The sequence below is a fragment of the Megalops cyprinoides genome, chromosome 16 (assembly GCF_013368585.1).
Source record: "Megalops cyprinoides isolate fMegCyp1 chromosome 16, fMegCyp1.pri, whole genome shotgun sequence".
NCBI lineage: Eukaryota > Metazoa > Chordata > Actinopteri > Elopiformes > Megalopidae > Megalops > Megalops cyprinoides.
In genome coordinates, this window is record NC_050598.1 from 26,381,532 (window position 1) to 26,400,817 (window position 19,286).

At 40.2% G+C, this 19,286-nt stretch overlaps 1 protein-coding gene across 3 annotated transcripts; it reads left to right on the forward strand.

Annotated features, from left to right (window-relative positions):
- The first annotated feature begins 11,500 nt into the window (after window positions 1-11,500).
- On the forward strand, window positions 11,501-19,195 carry LOC118791660 (hepatitis A virus cellular receptor 1 homolog). 3 transcript variants are annotated; one of them, XM_036549118.1, is made up of 11 exons: window positions 11,501-11,564; window positions 11,848-12,189; window positions 12,735-12,800; window positions 13,329-13,403; window positions 14,433-14,498; window positions 14,942-15,031; window positions 16,723-16,815; window positions 17,492-17,572; window positions 17,701-17,810; window positions 18,691-18,772; window positions 19,103-19,195. In XM_036549118.1, exons 1-11 carry the CDS (start codon window positions 11,507-11,509, stop codon window positions 19,135-19,137), a joined length of 1,098 nt encoding a protein of 365 aa, XP_036405011.1. In that variant the 5' UTR covers window positions 11,501-11,506; the 3' UTR covers window positions 19,138-19,195. The 3 variants fall into 3 exon arrangements, with proteins under 3 accessions (XP_036405011.1, XP_036405012.1, XP_036405013.1); XM_036549119.1 differs by having other exon boundaries at window positions 17,492-17,548; XM_036549120.1 differs by having other exon boundaries at window positions 14,987-15,031.
- The last annotated feature ends 91 nt before the right edge of the window (window positions 19,196-19,286 follow it).

The window sequence follows — 19,286 nt, forward strand, 5'->3', positions numbered from 1 at the left end:
AGAGGGTGACGGTAATCCCCTACAGTAAGGGTATAAAAGAGAAATTAGAGATTTTTTTCATTGCTGAAATCTTCAGAAACACTACTGTTAATGTTAACAATTATTGCAAAGGAGGAGCCGTTTCAATGAATTAAAGGCAAGAGGGTCCACTGCACCAAGTGGTGATTGGACAAGAAATGCACTAAAGAAAGAGGAAGTTGTACACATGCTTATTTAACACCCCCCACAGCTAACTGTAACACTGTAACAGGAAAAACAGACCCAACTTGACAGACAGACAGACGTTTAAAATCAATGAAAACCTAGAGGGTAACCACACTGTGACGGGAACGACATGACTCTGTCTTGTGCAATGCACATAGACAGAACGGTAGGGTGCTCTGCATAAAGGAGGCAAAGCAAAGGGCAACAGGGTCACATATTCAGCGAACACAGCTATGCTCTGCGTGTGGGTGAGGCAGCCCCGCCCAGGGTCTCGTAGCTCTCCGGGGTCTTCAGGGGTGCAGACAGCAGGTGAGGTACAGGGGCAGCCCTCTCTGTTCTGGTGGCTCACTTCCCCACACATTGCTACACCTGAATCAGTCAATAATCTCATTTCAAAAAATCTTCTGCCTTTACAGTTCATCTAACTCTCTCAATCTGTATTTCCAGTGACAGCGCTGACCTGTTCTCTAGCTTGGCCAACAGCATCCGCCTGGTGTTTGTGATTGTTCTGCCTGCAGCAGTGCTGATTGTGTGGGCGTGTAATGCATGTTTCAGCCTGCCCCACCCATCAGTATCAGCAGGGTCATCTTGACGTTTGCGAATTTTCATGACCTTAAGATAATAAAACATGACTCAATAAACATATTGATTTTCATGCTGTCTTTTTTCTCCAGTATTAAAATAACACATTGAATCTGACTTGCTGGTGGACATTGTTACCAGTCCCATTGTCACACTGCTATGGATGAAATCATTGTGTCAAATTGAGATGCCCCCTGAATTTTTCAGAATTTTGTTGTTCTTGTCAGATTGTAGTAGGGAAAATGTTGCAGCAAATGCAGTCAGGGAGTATGTCTCATATTGTAACAGGTGAGCAGGAGGAATCCAATTACAGAGACCATACGGTAGCACGGATGGGTTGTAAAGAAACAAAGTATTTTTACTGAAGACTCAAAAACACCAAGCTTTGTGCACAGGAATATAAACAAGACAGGACAGCTCAAGACTGAGCAAGGAACCAAGTAACAGGCAGGGTTTATATGGGGCACCAAACAGATGAACAGACTAACTACACAAAGGTGAAAACAATTAACTAGATTAGGCCAGGCACACACAGGAAGATGGGCCCTCTGGAGGAAGTTTGAGGAAGTAGCAGGCAACAGGATCAGACGGGCTGTTACGAGAACACCAGCTGGTTACTGCGGGAAGCAGTCTCTGAAACCCTGACACATATTGGTAAATGTGTAAAGCTGGTTGTTAAAGTGTTGAGAGTGAATGTCAGGGCGAGAGCGATAAAATCCAACAGACACACTGCAAAAAATAGCCCTTCAAAAATAAGAAATAAAATAATTAATACAAGGTGTTTTTTGCTAGTATTAAGTGAAAAAATCTGCCAATGGAACTAGTGGAAATACACTTGTTAAGATTTCTTGAAAGGGATCTTAAAATTAGGTGGAAAAAACTAATTTTGATCCATTTTTAACTGGTATTAGGAAGTGTTTTTGTGTCATGCAGTTTAAAAACCTTCTGACTTGTCAAAAAGGCTTGCTTAATTTGATATACCACTCAAAGCAAGATGTTTTCAAGACAGTTTCACCAAACAAGATATTCAAGATGCACCGTCTAAAAACAAGTCCTTGTAGCTCAAGGAAATTTTGCTTGTTTGGTGACTGTGTCTTATATTAAGTGTAAAGAGATGTTTTGACTTGAAAAGAGACAAATATGCTTGGTGAGATTTGGATTTTTTGCAGTGCAGCAGCCAGCAGTAGGCTGCGTTCACTCACAAGATACACCCAGGAAGAGAGATCTCAAGGGATATGGTAACGCACACATGCAGTTCATAAAGGAATCTCTCTGTATTGCAGTCTGCACCGTAGCTCAGTGCCATGTGTAATTGCACTGCCAAAAGAGCTCAATGTGCTGGACTAAAGCTCTGTGCTGCAAGTTACTGTTACTCACCTGTATGAAGCGCTTTCAAAGTGAGGAGGAGTTACCTTACAACTGGCAGCTTATTAACCAAAATAACATTACACAATAATGTAACCTTGCTTACCAGCTGTGTGCCTGGCTCATTCAGAACTTAGCAGTACTGTACATACAAATGTGTCTGAGGACAAGTGTGCACTATCCTGACATGAGTATGCACATGTGTTCATATGTGATTGCAAGGACCTTGTTAGTGATCTGTTCTGTGAAGGGTTTTCATGTTGTGACCTTCCCTGTTCTCAGTGTTGATTTTGAATTCTCACCTTGCTTCGGTGTCAAGTAATTCTGATTAGTAGCCAGATTAAAACTGATCACTATTAATTCTGTTTCCTGGTTTTGTACATACTATCCTGGTGACAGGCAGGCCCTCAGTCTTGCTCCATCATTCAAAATTGATGCTGAGGCCTAACTAAAACAAAGAAAGTAGAACTAACAGCTAAGAGGCCTGTTCTGAGAACCTTAGAGCAGATCACGACAAAGGAAGTCATGTGACTCAGATGGTCTGCAGCAGACCACAGGATTAATACTCAGAGCTGAGCCTGTTTCTCTGTAAGTGTGGGTGTTAGTATGTGATGACTGCTCCATGGACACGCTCTACAGCTATATCACCTCATACTGGATCCTCTGCTATCTGCTCCCAGGTAAGCACACTCTACTCTCCTGGAACAAAGACAGCCTGATCCCTGAGCAGCACCATGTTTCTGTGAGCTGTGCTCAGGATCTCAGGCCAGCTATAATGATCAGGAAGTGCTGGCACAGTGGCACTACAAAGGAAAGCATAGACTAGGCATTACATTTAACGTGTCTCTAGTTTTGAAATACCTGCTACACGTTTCAAACACAGTAAAAAATAAAAAGTTACGAATAGCTTTATGATAAGTTTACCTGAACTTGACATTTTTGACAAAAAGGTCATGTCTGTAAATCTGTAATATTGGAGAATCTCTTTCTGATACTGATCCTACAATTAAAAATGTGTTGTGATTGCAAAATCTGTAATACTGTTTTTTGTCTGTAGTTCATTCCAATGACTACAGACTGATTCACACATACATGTAGATTTACACTGCAATATTGTAAGGATTGTGAAAAAATGGAGCCTCAAAACTCATGTCAGTGTCTCTATCTTTTCACAGCCAGTGAAGGCTCTTTCAGTACAGTCTATGGAGCTGTTGGAGCGAATGTCACATTGCCTTGTACATATAACCAAAAGGAATATGGACTTTTAGAAACATGTTGGGGGAGAGCTAATGTGCCTGCTTCTAAGTGTGATAATACAATCATTTCCGCTGATGGAAATCGAGTGAACTTCAGAGCATCAGAAAGATACTATTTACAGAGTGGAGTAGCAGATGGTGATGTTTCCTTGACAATCATCAATGCAACAGAGAGTGACTCTGGGATCTATGGATGCAGGGTGGAGATACGAGGATTGTTTAATGACCTGAAAATAAACATTTGCTTGAAAATTTCAAAAAATTCAAAAGGTAGGCAAATCTGAGAATATCTAATGTCCCTCATAACATTATAAAGACAATTAGGAGTCACATACAGTACTCTCTCGTGACATACATCCACTTCATGTCCACTGCATAGCAGTAGACATCAGAGCTGGTTAATGGCAAAGCTAATGATTGAAGGATTATTCACATTATTGTATTGGTATGATTGTAGGATTATCCCTAATCATACAATAATACAAAGTTTACACAACACTACATACAGCACACATCCACATTACAGATCTAAAGCTGGCTAGGATGATATACATATGTTTCTGTGTCTGCGTATTTAACAAATATTATTCTGGAATGTTTTCACTGATGTTTCCTATCATTTTTATACTCAAATCCTTGTTTTGTTGGATTTAAATGTTATAGTGAACCGAAGGATAAATCAGTCTGCAATAACAGTGATGACCACCAACAGTCCAACACCAGGTACAGTACTCTGCGTGTGTCTGTGTCTTCAGTAACCATACACATGTGAAATACTTCCTATAATGATTCAATTCATCAACTGAAAATGGTGTAACACGGTACAAATGACATAACTCAATCCTAACTATATAAGGCAGAACAGATCTGTTTTATGAATATATCAGCAAACACAAAATTAAAAGAAAAAAGAAGGTTGCTCTCATGAGCTCAACTTCCTGCTTTATCGCTACGTTTCAAGAGAGATTTTAAGATTAAGGTGAGTACTACTGAGAAATTTTGCTAATGCTGTCTTATGTCAGTGGTCTGCTAGTCATATTTCAAAGTTATTTGAGTGCAACATGGGTACTCAGATCTATAGCATTTCTCTATAACAAGACAGTGTGTCGATTTCCCAACATTTCCTTTATATAGGCAATAGCAGTACACTTTCAGCTTGGTCTGTGACGTCGTCACCACAGACAGAAAGTGTAGTCAGTTCCACTGGACATCTACAGCAGCTTGTTACAGAAAACGGAACAGGACTGAGTGCTAAACAGGTAAACCCTTCACTCCCATCAGCCTGAGTTTAAGTACAGTGCGCCTCCCCCTGTGAAAAGACGGCTCAGCTTCTCTCTCATTGCACAGGGTCAGAGCAGCCCAGGCCCTGTGGTAATTCTGACATCTCTTCTGCTGGTGGTCATTGGGGTGACTGTCTTTCTCGTCATGATGCGTGAGTATGCACATCTATTTCCTTGGTTTCATTGGTCATAGACACATGCATGCGCACAGGGTCATAGACACATGCATGCACACAGGGTCATAGACACATGGCTTTGGACAGAGTAAGCATGCTTCCATGTATCACTCAGCTGTAGGTAGTAGGTAGTAGTGTTGTTGTAGTCAATGGCTTTATTGTGTGGAGCATCAGGCAGGAGTATACTAAGAACATGTATAGCAATATTTTTCTTCACATTAACATTATCCTCTCATTTTGTTTAGGAAAATTTCAGCAAAATAACCTGATGAAAGAGAAGTAAGTACTGTAATAGTGGGAAAGCATGATAACACTTGAAGATGGTCTTCTGTAGCATAGATATTTATAACAAATTATTAAGCACTGTTTAATGCATCATGACCATAATCATAGGAATACCTAAATATTATGTCCGGCATATAGCAGCTGCTTCATAGGATACGTCACAAAATCTGTTTGTCACTAATGACATAATGCTTGTTCTTGTATACTTCATAGCCTTAAGTCATGTGCTGGTTATACTTAATGTGTACTTTTGCAAAAGGTTATATCTTGCAGCCAGTGATGATTAAGACATTATAAATGCTTCTTAAGACCAACTCCAGGAAAAGTGCAGCCATCAATGAAGACTAATACAAACAGTGTTTTCACAGTAAAGAATGTAGGAAAACAGTTTCAGAAATTGCTTGACTAACCATTTTGCCTGTATTAAATAACAATAACACTCTGTATGTGTGATTGATATCCGCATGTACATTAGACAAAGCGCTGCTCATACAGTCCTTTGTGTATTACTACAGTCTCAGAAATATTGAGATACAGTATCTAGTGCCCAGCTGATGGTCACTAATGTGTTTAACAAGTGGTCACACACACTTATGGCATTACCATTGTGTGGAACCTGAAGATGGAGGAAAAGCAGTTTTGCTTTGGTGTAACCCTAACAAGAAGCCAAACTGGGTCTTTGCAATGGTGTCTTTATCAACCATAGCCTGTAAAAAGAACGACTATCACAGCTTACTTTGCCTTGTGATGGGGGTAGATCGGCAGGATATGATAACTGTGGTCCAGTTATGGTGTAAAAGCCCCGCTCTCGTTCTCGGCAGTTTTTATCACTCACACGTGACCTGTCCTCCATAGGACACAGAGGGGTGGTGCCCCCTCAGTCTTCAGCACAAACTCCAACGCTCAGCCTCAGCCCAGAGAGACAGCAGTGGATAACATCTACCAGCTGGAGGAAAACAATACCTACGAAGCGTGCCCGTGATGGTTCACACACACACACACACACACACACACATACACATACACACACACACACACACACACACACAATATTTTAGTCTATTTGTGACTGACATTTTCTAATTAACAGCTATCCATTATCTACTGTGCGGTTTTAAAGAACATGGTATTTATACATGCTAGGGCGTTTCTGATCCCTTGCCAAAAGATGGTGTACAGATAAAAAAAAAAAAAACTTGTTCCTTGTTTGCAGGTTTATATGAGCGTGGGACAGTTTATGGGATAGGCATCATGCTGATGACCAATAAAATAACTGTTGTTAAAGGGCCCATTTTAGAACCGCTAGTCTTGTGCCCTGGAACTCTCACCTTCATGCTACTCAATGACATTCAATGACATATATTTATTTAATTCTGGCCTTTCACTAATGAATGAGGCGGGGGGTGGAGCTGACACTGTTACAGGCCTCAGGCAGGTGCTGTGATGGCTTCTTTGATTTTTTTAGTCTCATAATTTCTGTCAGTTCTTCTCCTGAAAATCATAAAATAAAACCATACTTTGCCAAAACTTAAGACTTAAATTGCTTCATTTACAACCACAAAACAATTGCTACCATAAACATTACTTTTCTGTGAATTATGTCTAAACTAGTATGATTAGCCATGATCCTTATTTGCAAATAATATAGTCAGGGACAAGACACACACTCACTGGTAGGCTACTGTACATATTATCTAGTGCTAATCTACACCACCATTATGAAGAGTTCTTATCTCACGCATTAACAATCCATGAGATAAGGACTCTGTATGAAGGCTTGACTGCCTGATGTTTCAAAACAGCACAGAATTTCATGTTAATTTATGCTGTCAGTTAAAACATTTCAAGAATTTCTCTGATGATTATGATTAAATTTACAGTGGAGTTACCCAGTAAAAACATTGCAAAGGGGTTTGGGTTTGCACAACCATGACAGAGGAGTGCCCCCTACTGGCCTGATAACATAACTTCCAGCAGCTGGCCCTTGTTGTTGAAAACAGGTCCTGCCTGTTCCAGTTACAGCGTGCCTGTGATAACACAGAATATGGCTGCAAAGTGATGCGGCTGCTGGCCATGTACCTGAGATAATACCTCAATAAGCTAGTGAATATTTTATCCAAATTTACAACGTAGGACCTTTCACTTTTTCTTCCTCCCTTGTGCAATTACAATTGCATCTGCACATTTGCACAAGTGTAATTGCGTCCGCCAATAATCTGCAAAGACGCTGGCCCTGAAGTACCGTCAATGTGTGCCATGCATACATTACGGTTAAGGGAAACAGAGAGGGAAGTCAATGTGCAGAAGGGCAAAACCGCAGAACGACATCCCTTAGCCACGTGTGAAAACCGTGATGAACTGATGCTGAACTGTACAGCCGTGTGTAGCTGTAAGCCACACAGTGAACAGACACCTGCTTCCCTCAGGCCCCCTGCTCCTTTGCCTGCTGGAAGGAACGCTCTCACTCGGCCATCTATAGCTGTGCATGTTAGCCAGGTTATTTTAGCTAAAGTAAAGGATTGCTGAGTAACTGTTTGGCAATTGGACTGGCAACAAGGAGGCGGCAGGCTGAATTCCTCAATGGGATGTTGCTATTCTGCAGTTCTGCCGTTCTGCAAATTGCTTATGTGAAAAAAAAACAGTCCAACTGTGTACATGGATAGTATGCAGGTTGCTGAGGATGATGACACCTGACGAGCAAATAAAGTGTAAAAGAATGGAAGTTGAAAATTATAGCAGGACATATTTTAATGAGGCACCACAAAACAATGAGCTGTGTAAAACAGACACTAAACTGAAAAAAAGTGATCAGCATTGAAAGCATTTCGCTTGCAAGTAAAGTAGCAATGCTGACACCTTAACGTATGACTCTCTCTCTCTGCTACACCCTTCAGTCAGAGGAAGCATGGTCATTCTGCCATGCATGTGCTCCGTGCCGGCTGGGAGGGTGGACAGGTGGTGCTGTGAAGAGCCTCTCATCTATATGGATGGGAGTAAAGTGAGCTTCAGGGAAATTGATTGGTACACCAGCTGCTGGGCAGAGTGAGGGAGGGCAACGTCTCTTTTACCATCCTCGGCGTCAAAGACGGAAACTGTCAGTGCTAGGGACGGCAACGTGCAAGGGCTGAGTGAAGGTGCAAGACATTTGTTGAAGATTCTGAGATGTGATTTAAATACTTAATCAATGGACTGTAGCTATCTGTTGAGCCACATGAGAGCAAATATGTACAGAAATACAACATGCAAAACTGAAATCAGTATCGGTCAGAATATTGGCTCAGTAAGTAAGTAAGTATGTGCATTGCATTGGAAAGCTATAGAAATTATGGCTTTTTAACATAAAGGAGATGTCAATTATATTGCAAAACAAGGGTGACTGTGACAGGGATATGAAAGGCAAGACTGCAAGTCCAGGTTCTTTCTGTTCCCCTTTTAGTGTGGGACTGCAATCAGTTCCACGAAATACATTGTCATGACAAAATGAAAATGATCATATGTATTTACTGTATACATTTCTTTTCAATGGATCGGCTGCTAACTTTGACAATTTGCCAAACTTTTGAATGAAGAAGGGATGGGAGTGATCTATTTAAATTTTATTTTAAGAGTAATGTCTGTCTTTGATTAAAAGCTCAGGAAACACTATGTTTTAGTTGTAAAAGGAGGACAACTTTTCAAAGAAATGCAAACATTTCCTTTTCCTGTGGCGTATTTTTAGAACAATGAAAAAAAGTGAATAAACTGGCCCCCACATCCCACGATCAACTCTCTTTCTCTTTCGCCTTCACTCACCCTTAGTCACTTTCTCCAGTGACCGCAGTGGATAAAGTTGCTGGAGCAGTAGGTGGGCTTGTTGGAGGCATGGTCACCCAGGCCTGCACATACTGAGCTCAATCTAGAAAGAAACGCTCATGCTGAGGTAGGTTTGGTTTACAAAGGTGTGATAGTGACATGCATGCAGCCAACGGAGAGAAGGCCATCTTTAGGGAATCTCATTAGGATTGCATACTTTTGTTTCTTTGTTTAATTAAAGTACGCTGTTATTATTTGAGTGTTGTGAAGGCAGCAGTATATTAAGATGCTATTTTCTGCTTTTAGATAGACCTGATTTTTTTTTTAATCAAAAACGCCAATACATGGCTAGCAGCACTGATGTGCAAAAGATGACAAAGCATACAGCAAATAGTTATGGAATGGACATATGCATATGTTAGTCATGGGACCTTCCTCTTTTTTCCCCCCTTTATAACCTTTTCTAGGGCAAGGAGCATGCAATCCTCTGACACATATGCAAGCTAATGCAGCTACGTCTCACACTGTAGGTCCCACAGTAGGCTAGGAGACAAACACTGAACAGAGTATGGGTTCACCACCCTCCCCCCGGTAATATCTGAGGCTGTGTCCCAGATCACATTTTGCACGTCATTTTTTTCACATTTTTGCTCGCATGTCCAAAGTGCTTCCCCTCAAAATAGAACCAAGTCACAAGGTCAAGGATGTCCCAATCCGGAAAAGGAACTTTTGCTTGACCTCGTTTACTCCCTTTGACTGAACATACATGCATGTACCCTTCCCTTTCGCCTGATATCCCAGGAGTCTTTTTGTCTGATGTTGCAGGGTGCATGTTTATGTGATAGTTATACATTTTTTTGACCATTCCATTCGGTCACGGCGGTGTCAAAAAACTCATCTTTACGCAAATTTACCACAGATGGTGTTGAGTTTGACTGTATAAATGAACTTTTCTCTTTATGCTCTCTATATACTTTTCTCTTTTTTCTTTATGAATGAACACTCATAGAACAGTGGTTATACTAGGCCAAGTGATTCCTACATGTTTTCATTAAAAAACAGACTTCAATCATAAGCAATGTAACATTTAAAATATCACATTTCTAAGACTTAATGGAAGTGGGAGTCTCACATTAAAGCAAAGTATTGTGCTGTTTTTCTAATCAAATGTTACTTTCTACAGATTATTTTAATGTTACCTTCGTGCAGTTCCTTAATTTCTAAACAGAGCTCACCAGAAAGGTTACTGCGTAAAACCCACTCTCAGTTCTGCGTTTAGTGTTTTCAAAATTGTTAGCATTACACATTTCCAAAGTGAGCTTTTTTTTTTTTGCTTTTGTTCTGTTATGAATCACCATGTAACGACGACAGAGGACATCAAATAACACCCTTACCCTCCCTCCTCAAGAATGTCATGATGTCACTTGAAGTCTGGACTCCGTCCCTCGCTCGCTTGCGGACTGGGGATACAGGTACCCAAGCGAATCACAAGGTGTTGCAGCAGTGTGATGCAAAACCCTGCCCAACCGACCCACTCCTGCCCCCAGCAGAACAAAGCCAGTGTGTTTCTGCCGCCGTTAGCTCGAGCACATCATCAGCAGGTGACATGACTGGTTTTGAACTTTTGTTGTAAGGCACTTTTGATGTCTGAGCCACTCGGTGGCCCTGTCGTGGGAATTTCCATTGGCAGCTTCAACTTCTGTCGGGCTATATACACCAAAACTGATTTTTCATGCTGAATTTTCAGATGAAAAAAAAAATGTGCTTTGAGCACCCACTTTTAACATCATAACACAGAAATGAGGTCTTAAAACATTTTCATTTTCTGTGGTGTGAATGTGTTCAAGGTGTGCAATCACTCCATTTTGAGAACACTACAGAACCACCTCGTGGTGGCTCTTCCTGAACTGTAAACACTGTTATGTTGAACTGTAGTGTATTGATCTGCCATAACATGATGCAGATGAGGAGAGAGTAAATAAGGCAAGATCAGGGAAACAATATGCTTTCCATGAAGGAAAAGGAAAAGTTTGACTGGAGACATTTAGGAGATTAATGGATGCACAAAATGTATTGCTCATAATTAAATATCATTAATATGACAGATTACTTGTGTGATTTTGGTACTGTCCTTTGCTGTTGTATTAAAAAAAAAAAAAACGCCACATGATTGAATGGTTAGGGTCAAATGCCCAGCATCAATCTCAATTTCAGATGGCGAGACTGAAGGATTAACTCTTAACTTCCTGTCCAGAACCAAGTCAATCCCTTCACACTGTGAGTGGCTGCGTTCCTGTGAAAGAGAAGTTAATTCAGATGCTTTCTTTTTCCTGATGTCACTGAAGTTATGCTCATCACTTTCATAAAACCAAAACCATTCAGAAAAAAAGGAAACGGCTCAGTCTTGATCCTGCGTGCCATACTTGGCCATTCTTGCCACAAATGATGATGCCACTTTTTTTTTTTTTTTAAGTGCGAATGAGGAAATGGAATTCATCTGACCCACGAGTTCAAAAGTCTGGTGAAAGTATATGTGTGCGTCTTATTGCTGTGTGATCTCTTCACAATGCACACGCATAACAGCTACATCTCTTTGAGCTGGCTCCTCTTATACCTGCTCCCAGGTAAGATCACCCTGGATTTAAATGGCATGAATTGGGCATAGACATTCCAGAACAATTGCGTGCAATCATTTCTGTATGGCAGTCGAAAAATAGTCTACAATACTGCATCCAACATACAAGATTGTAGGTGTTGTGAGTGTGAGACTATACTTTGGTGTAATATCAGTGCAGCTGGTGATATTTAAGTAACAGGAGGGCAATATTACTGGATTGAACAGTATAATGAGTAATGGCTTGTTTTCACTATGTTTCATTGTCCTCTCTCTCTCTCTCTCGCTCGCAGTCAGTGAGTCCTCCCCAGTGACAGTGCATGGCTATATCGGGCAGAGTGTTACTCTGCCATGCAGATACAATGCACGTTACTACGGCCCTCTGCACATGTGCTGGGGGAGAGGATACATTCCTTCCAGTGGCTGTAACAATGAGTTCCTTTCAACCGATGGCATTAGAGTGACCTACAGAAAGTCAAGCAAGTATCAGCTGCTGGGTAATCTGAGGACAGGAGATGTCTCTCTGACCATCCTCAACGCTCAGAAAGGAGATTATGGGATATATGGATGTCGAGTGCATATACCGGGATGGTTTAATGACCAGAAGATTATAGTCAACCTCTTCCTGGAGGAGGGTGAGTGGAAGTTTTGGGCAACATCACATCAGCTCTCTGCCATTACTCTATTTCTGTGCCAATTGCTGATTCGTTTTGGTTTAGCTTAGATAGGGTCTCCATTATATGTGGAAGCCAGCTAGTATATTTTTCATGTTACTTAAGGTACTTAGAAGAAGTTTTCAATGTGTTGACCTGTTAGCTGGCTAGCCAGTCAGTTAGAAAACTAGCCAATTCAGCAATCAGATGGGCAGATGAAAGCAATTTTAAGCAGGTTCAATGCATGTTACATAGACACATTACTCAATACTCAATATACAATACTCATTTGATTGAGGTGTTTATATTTTGGGGGTAATAAGTGCATCTTCAAAGAATATGGGGACATTACAAATATTACAGAGTTAATGTCACATTTACATAACCCCCCCTCCAAAAAAAACTGGGATGTTTAAAAACTCTTTAAAGTAATTTACAAAGACTATTTCAAGCCGAGTGCTGTTGTTTTTATTCTTCAAATGGCACAAAGGCTTCCTGATGTCATCATTGTCTCAACATTTTTCCAGCACCTGTTACAACGACAGAAACACCCGACTTCCCCGAGCAAGAGACCACAACCAGTCTCGCATTCGGTAGAGCTCAAAGAAGCGTCTCCACCTCATATTGTATTTCTGGGTACACTTTACATTGACTTGCCCCTTACAAGAATATTTACAAACAAACAAATGTTCCCATGTAATGGCATTTGGTTACAGCCTTGTCACGTTATTAGTTACAGAAGGTAACTAACTTGTGTAACCCTGTAGGTAGCAATTGCAGTGTCATTCATGTGTAACGGCCATGCTGTGTAATGGCCACATGTAATGGGATGGTCCAATCGATGCTGCTTCAGAGGCCTGCCCATGCCCCTTGGGCTGCTAATCCTACAGGGACAACCACCCCGACTACCCAACTGCTGGATCGAGCACCTGGGGGTGGCGAATAACTCTGGCTCTAGTTACAGTGGAACTACACTGGCATATGTGCATATTAATGTAAAGTGTGACCAAATTTCTAATTGAAACTTGAACTTATTTGAACTCAGTCAAACATGATATTAAAACATGCATGAGGTGTTCAGATATTTTTTTAAAATGTCTGTCATGGAAAATTCTCTGCAGAACTGCCTGAAACAACCTATGCAACCAATGCATTTGCTGATGAGACAACTGTGACCACACACATTACTACACAAGGTAGGTGTGATCTTTCCACTTAATATTGTTTCTCGAGAGCAGCACTGGCACGAGAGCACTATTCTTAACCAATCGGCAACTCGTTTCAACTTTCTGTGAGGCGGTGCCAGGAGGATTACTGCACAATACGGTAGCATGCATTCAAATAGATGGAGCATGGGAGCGAAACTTGTGAAATTTGGCGCAGGCACAAGCACAATGACGGAGGGTGAAAAATAAATGGCGGTAGGCTTGGTTAGATGAAAACGGTAATGACAGACAAACGTTCGGTGTATGTTGTCACAAATTAAACGAGCCCGGGAACTGCTTTGCACCGTGTGTTCGAAAAAAATACACTATGGAACAAGCGGCAAAAGGTATTGTCTCGGCATGATACAGATCCCTCACACAAAGGAGCTGTTCGGGCTCTTCGTTATACGTCAACGTTGCCGGGAGCTGTGGCCACTGTAACTGCTGCCGCTTCATCCATGCAAGTTCGCTTGTGCAATCATAAAGTCCGCATTTATAGCGGAACATGACCTGTCTTTCAGGTTGACCTGCGCAAAACATCACAGCACAGAACTGCAATCTCCCAGCTTAGCGTGTCAAATAGCCTACACAGGCCAGCTACCTATCCACTCATGACATTGCTTGTCACATCAGACAGTGTTTATCGCACAAGCTGTCAAAAGAGATGTTTTCACAGATCGTTGACAAGTCCACAAACCGCAACATGGACAGTATTGGTCCGAATCTACGATGATGACTTTGGACAAAGTTGTAACACAGCATCTTGCTACTCGACCCGTTGACTATGCTAAGCCAGATGAATGATCACTCGGGGGCAAGAGTCTCTGGTAGCCCTGACATGGCTTGCAGTTAGTTACAGTGGAACTACATGGGCATATGTGCATATTAATGTAAAGTGTGACCAAATTTGTAAGTGAAACTTGAACTTATCTGATCTCAGTCAAACATAATATTCAAAACATGCATGAGGTGTTCAGATATTTTTTTAAAAAAATGCCTGTCATGGAAAATTCTCTGCAGAACTGCCTGAAACAACCTATGCATTTGCTGATGAGACAACTGTGACTGCAGACATTACTACACAAGGTAGGTGTGATCTTTCCACTTAATATCGTTTCTCTAACTGGAACTTCAACTTCGGCCTTATTAAGCATCTAATGACAAACCTCTGGGTGTGTTTACTTGGAATGTAACAGACAGATCAAAACATTTGGATCTACGACATTTATAAGTTTGGTAAATTTTATTATAGGATTCCTCACATTGTTAACGTAGGAAGCTTTATTGAATGTATGAGCTGTTAAATGAAATTGAACTAAATATATGAAACTCTTGCACTTTCAGATGTGCAAAAATTAATTTTACAAGAATTACGTCTACTAAATGTTCCAAAATCTTATTCTCTCAAATATTATTTTGCCATCAATCTTAAAATTTTAAATGTGGAATACAGCGTTTTTTTAAACAAAGTATCTGAAAATGTAAATATAGAGCTTCAATATCACATTTTGCACTCCATCTCTGTCCAGAACCTTTAATCACAGAGCAACCTGTGCCGTTCCCCCAACCAACAGATCCAGAGGACATGTGGAAACTGTTCACAGACAGTCACACAGAAGGTACAACATCCTCTGTAATCCACAAGCAATGGTTCAGTCTACATGAAAGCTAATGCTGCATGCCTTGAGGTCCACATTGGAAGATTCTTCCAATTCAAGTACAGCTATAAAATGCTTTCACATCCATAGCTATCCAAGCCAAGATTAGCTGCTCTTTTTAGAGACATGAATGCATTTCATTTTTTCATGTCTTTCATATGAAATTCTCTTTAGCACCTGCTGCAATAGAGGTACTTGTCTCAACTGACTAAAGTAGCCAATATCACTAAAAGTAGCTCCCCCAGGTTAGTAAAGGTTTTAAAGAAAGATCTAGAATACCAGGCAAATTTTGTTTATACCAAAAATATAAATAAAAAAGATTTTATAGAAAGGCCTCACAAGACTACTATGCATTTCCTCACACACAGAAAGCAAACTAAGCACTGCATCAGAAGCATGCATCACAACTCCTTCAACAAACAAAAAGCAAGGTGAATCATCTTCCCACACACCCGCTTTTAAGACGTGGATAACTCATTGGCATCAGGTGTTTGAAATTAAAGTCAGATGTTCTCACTGACAGACAATTGCAGTTTCAGTTAAGGTGGGCCCAATGTGGGTCCAATGATTTGCCAGCAATTTGGCAATAAAAACTGTGAGACAAATATGCATACTCAAAATTAGAGCCACAAGACTTTGCATGCATTAGGGGAATGAAGATGATGCCTGCATCATCAGTGATCAAGAGGCCACAAACATGCCTTCATGCCTGCATGTTTTAGATCTCTCCCTGCTCCAACACAGCTGATTCAAATGATCAATTCGTAACGAACTCCTGAAGCTACTGAATAACAAACTGATCATTTGAATCAGCTGTGTTGGAGCAGGGAGAGATCTAAAACATGCAGGACAAGTGGTACTCCAGGAGAGGTTTGGACACCCCTGATCTAGGGTATCATTCCATAAAAACTGATTAATTCCCGCTGTTGAAAAGTACTGCTCCCAAACAAGGGCAGGATTTGCCTGATCCGGGAACTAATTGCGATTTTAAGGAGATGGTCAAACTAAAAAAAGTTTGAATATCTCTGCATCAGTCATTTGAAAATGAGCAATGTGATGAAAATGCTTCATTGAAACAAACAAATACACATGCACCAAGGCATTTGCCTATAGAAAAATGAATTCAGAAATGTTTGGAATGTCCATCCAAATACTTTCCTTGAACATTATTTTTCTTGCAGAACTTGTAAATGTAGGGAACATTTCATGAATGCATAGATTATTTGATTAAACACCTGAACCAGTAGATGTTCACTAAATGTATGATCTGGCTGTTCATGTGAAGCAATAAGGGTAAGAAATATTTTCCAAATACAACTGTTTAAATCTGTGAGCAGTTAATGCTGATTGGATGCCTTATTAAATGTTCGAACAAAAAGTCATTCAACAAAAATGATGTCTACAAAAATGTTTGAATATTTCTGACCCCAAACATTTGACTTGAATATTTATTTTGTTTTGAATATCAATCTTTTTCTCAAAGTATTTAATATTTGACCTGACTTGGAACATACAGCTTTTTGATTAAATATGGAATACAAATTCATATTTTGCCAAAAACCTGAAAATATGCATGTAAATATAACTGGAATTTGCTTCTCATTTTACAGCCCATATTTTGTCACGTTTTTCTGATGGCAATCTCTTTCCAGTGCCTATTGGAACAGCAGAGTCACTGAAATCAACTCCCATGCCAATGGATCCAGAGACCACATGGATCTCGAGAACAGACACCAGCACGCAAGGTGAAATAATCTCTGTAGTCTATATTACAATAAGCAGTTCTGCCCCAGCAATTCAACCATCCAACACGTGGGGCTACAAAGTGCCTCATTACACAGATTGCACATACAGCAGGACACAGTATGGGAGAAGATCAGTTCTCATTTCATATTTAAATATAAATAGTATCCTGACGTTTGTGTTCTAAAGCATGTTAGATTATAATTAAAGAATTAAGTTGACTAGCTCAAATGTTAGCTACAGTATATGGCTGTATGTTGGCCACATGGCCAGTAAAGAGAAAAATGTCATGTGGCTTAGAAGACACCGTGGTAAACATGTTTGCTAGTTTTTTCTTATAATGGTAAATATTTCTCAAATTTTGTTTTTGTACAGCTAAGATATTTCATGTTTCATTTTACATCGCTGAACATGGAAAAAGTCTGTTTTTGATGTGGGAAATACATAATGACAACTGTTTCATTTAAATCCAAACTGACATGCCCTTCTACTGTGGAACATTTGTTTGGATGAAGTTCTGTTTTGAGAAGCAAAAGTAAATAACACAAAAAGAAGAACAAAAATTTCTTCTGACATGCGAAAAAAAAAGTCACAAAAATGTACAAAAATATTTTTATGTTTTACAGTGTTTGTTACCTGCCTGATGTAAATTTGTCTCCAATACCTGTGCCAAAACAGAGACACTTGGGTCATCATCCTGGTCTACTGACATGGAAGCTACCACAGAAAATCAAGGTACAGACTCCTCTCCCCTTTCAGGTACATTCACTCAATCCACAACAACTGCATGCGTGACAGTTTGGTAGAGTAATGCTTAATGCACAGGTTTTTTTCATTTACTACATTGAAAAAAAACATTTATTATGTTTCTTTTATTCTCTGTGTAGACAGCTTGGATTGCTGGCCAGCATGTCCCACATCTATACCTCAAAGCCCCAACTCCACGAGTGAAACTGAGATAGATGATTTTGATGACTTCATGAGAATGACTGATAAGGTAGAAGTGTGTGCATGCATTATGCAGGACAGTTATTGGCTTGTTTTCACCAGCCATGTTCACCTATGGGGGGATGGTCCCAGCAGTCAAAACAAAAAAAACAAAAAAAAAACCACCAACTGTGTTTTTCACCAGGTATCTTGAGATGTAGTTCAGGAACAACCTCAGAAGCCTATCCCAATTCTGCTACACCTCTCTTGGTGAACAAGTAACAATCAGTGTAACTGATTTGCTAAAAAATCTTGTCATGTACCATTGGCTAGATAGCTAGTTAGACGGAAAAAAAATGGCTGAGCTTCACAGATTTTAACATCCTCATGTGCTGTGTAGACTATACACGTGATACTACTCTCTTTTGCTTGTGGTTAACAAGTACACAGGCAAGCAGAAAGTACCCCAGTGTGAATAAAATTCAAAGAAAGTTCTTGCTCCGTCTCCCACACTGTAAACAATATCGCGGTCTGGTAGTTTCTGTTTACAGGAGGTTGCAGTATTACGTGTCATTGTTCTAGACTGCTTCCTTCTTCTTACTTCCTTCCTTAATCGGTTACATAAACATTGGGTTCATTTGTGCCCAGTGTAGTGTAACCACACATAGAGTAACAGGTACACAACAGCACCTGGAAGGAGTCACTTTCGTTCCTGATTCACCTACAACTGGCTGTATGCAGAAACTGCCTTACATGACCACGGTCTAACCATAGTCGAATGTGGTTGATGGAACCAAGCTTTTTTTTTGCGAAAGCTGCCTTACATGACGACATTCTGACTGTAGTTGAATGCTGTTGATAGGAACAAGCTATTTAAAGGCAGACATCCTTTGAGCTGTGTGACAATGCACGCAAATTGACCATACAGTGACCATGACTATACTGTTCAGGACGGTCTTCTCCAGTCTGGGATAGCTCTAGCTTCAGTCCTGCTGGTGGTGGTTCTTCTGCTTGTGTCTGTCCATTTCATGCGTAAGTCCATTCCTTGACCTTACATTTACATTTATTTATTTAGCAGACGCTTTTATCCAAAGCCACTTACAAAAGTGCAATCTCTCAGTACCTGTAAATAAGTGTAAAGAAGATCAGACTAAATAATATATGTGTAGAGAACCTCATTCGTGTCCACCCTCATAAAGAAAGGCTTAAATATAAACAGTTAAGGCTGATATGATACATTAAAGGAGTAAAGCTTTTGATCTGATGTGACATCATAAAAATAATTGAAAAATTTTAAAGAATCATAATAATGTCTGGTCTGAAAGTGCTTCAAAAAGTGCTTTGCTTTTTTTCCCTCTGAAGGAAAGCAATGCAGAAGAAGCCAGTTCAAATTGTAAGTATTACCTGACTTGATAACATTGAGTGTTTGAATAATTCTCACCCGTGGGAGAAACCATGACCAACTTTGTAGGCCAGACACACTCCTTAGTCATAAGGAAGGCATTGATATCAATCACCCCAAACATCCCAATCACTTGGTTGTATA

Excerpts from the sequence above, each read along its gene's own strand:
- LOC118791660 (XM_036549118.1), top strand. The coding sequence starts at position 11,507 with ATGCACACGCATAACAGCTACATCTCTTTGAGCTGGCTCCTCTTATAC. Across the intron at positions 12,190-12,734 it reads CAACCTCTTCCTGGAGGAGG|CACCTGTTACAACGACAGAA; the intron begins GTGAGTGGAAGT and ends ACATTTTTCCAG. Across the intron at positions 17,811-18,690 it reads TCATGAGAATGACTGATAAG|GACGGTCTTCTCCAGTCTGG; the intron begins GTAGAAGTGTGT and ends TATACTGTTCAG.